Genomic DNA, 1421 nt, shown 5'->3' on the forward strand with positions numbered 1-1421 from the left:
GGGAACAGGTCGACCTGTGGCTGAACAGGTCACAACCGACCCTGGAGGAAAGTTTGATCTGCTGATAGTAATGAAGGGTCCATGCAGCTCTGTGGGGAGAACAGACATGACAAATGTTACACAAAATATTATAACAAATGTTATACAGAGAAGAGTTCACCATCTGAAGATGTTCTGCTGCTTTTCACTCACCACAGAGTTTTATGCAGGTCCAGCCTATCAGCGCTCCTTTAGGATAGGTGTTAAACAAACATCGGTAGCAGCCTTCATCCTCCTCCATCACCTTCCTGATCACCATGGAGCAGCTATGCAGAGATTCATACTGAAAATCCATCTTCTCCTCCAGATCAGGTCTCACTCTGGAACCAAAGTCCTTGATGTAGGTGGCGAGTGTCTTCTCTCCATCAGAAAGAACCTTCAGCCAGCTGATCTCAAGGATGTTTTTATCCTCAGTGAGCCGACAGCTTAGAGAAGCTTGGTCTCCTACTGCTGCCCAAACAGTCTCCTTTGTTTCTATCCCAGCCGACTGACCTGAAAGAAACGCAGTCAACAGTAAAACTGGTTCATAAAAGGAGCACTTATTGTTTAAAAAAATGTTTGGATTAAGTTGTTTATTTGTAGAACGTAGACTGATTGGTTTTATTCAAATGCATATTAACAAACGCACTAAATGGTTGTAAATATAACAAATTTAGCAAAATACTCGCACGTTCATAGGTGATGTCATCCCAGATTAGGTTCGTTTTTAACCGAGGAATAACAAATACACTCATCCTTATTGCACTGATCTGATTACTATTAAGGCATCCAGTTATTGTGTGTTGTAGTCGCTGAAACCTTTTAAAATAGATTTGCAAATTATAAAATTACACATTTTTGACTAAAGTTAAAAACAGACTCGCAAAGATGAGGAGAAAGTAGCCAATGTGCTCCGGTGTATAAAAACAAAGCTGCTCTCACCTGTCTGAAGGATGATGGTAACTAAAAAACAGATGATTGTAACAGCAGGTCGCATTTTGCAACTCTTTCAAGCCAACATACTTCCTGTTCTACCTGTTGATTCAGAACTGCTGGAGCAGGAAGTTGAGTCTGAACTGTAACGTTATGAGTCACGTGGATTTAACCTCGTTCATCAGCTTCATTAAAAGTGTTTTGATCCTGAAAAAAAACAACTAATATTACATCAAATATAAATCTCTGGCGGAAGTTATTCTCACCCAGACAGTCAGCATGAACAATTTTTTTGTTAAAAGACATAATAATAATGGCTGTGGAAATAAATAAGACATGAGAAGTGTGCACTGAGAATAAGTTCCAACTTGTCGTCCACAAGCTTCACTCTCTTTTATCAGTCAGTGGCTTAAAAACGTTTAACTTCTCAGAATATAATTCAAAACACAAGATCATTGTATTGAAATTAA

General features: G+C 39.0%; 1 protein-coding gene across 1 annotated transcript; it reads right to left on the reverse strand.

Annotated features, from left to right (window-relative positions):
• Nucleotides 1-6: 6 nt before the first annotated feature.
• Nucleotides 7-1060, reverse strand: LOC106944319 (OX-2 membrane glycoprotein-like; the record flags this gene model as incomplete). Its single annotated transcript, XM_015027476.1, has 3 exons — nucleotides 961-1060; nucleotides 193-531; nucleotides 7-89 (listed from the first exon to the last, which is right to left on the reverse strand). Coding segments are annotated over exons 1-3 (477 nt in total), but the record flags the coding sequence as incomplete, so codon positions are not given.
• Nucleotides 1061-1421: the final 361 nt, after the last annotated feature.

This window comes from Poecilia latipinna, unplaced genomic scaffold (genome assembly GCF_001443285.1).
Source record: "Poecilia latipinna isolate Pla-1442-1.1 unplaced genomic scaffold, P_latipinna-1.0 Scaffold8051, whole genome shotgun sequence".
Taxonomy (NCBI): domain Eukaryota; kingdom Metazoa; phylum Chordata; class Actinopteri; order Cyprinodontiformes; family Poeciliidae; genus Poecilia; species Poecilia latipinna.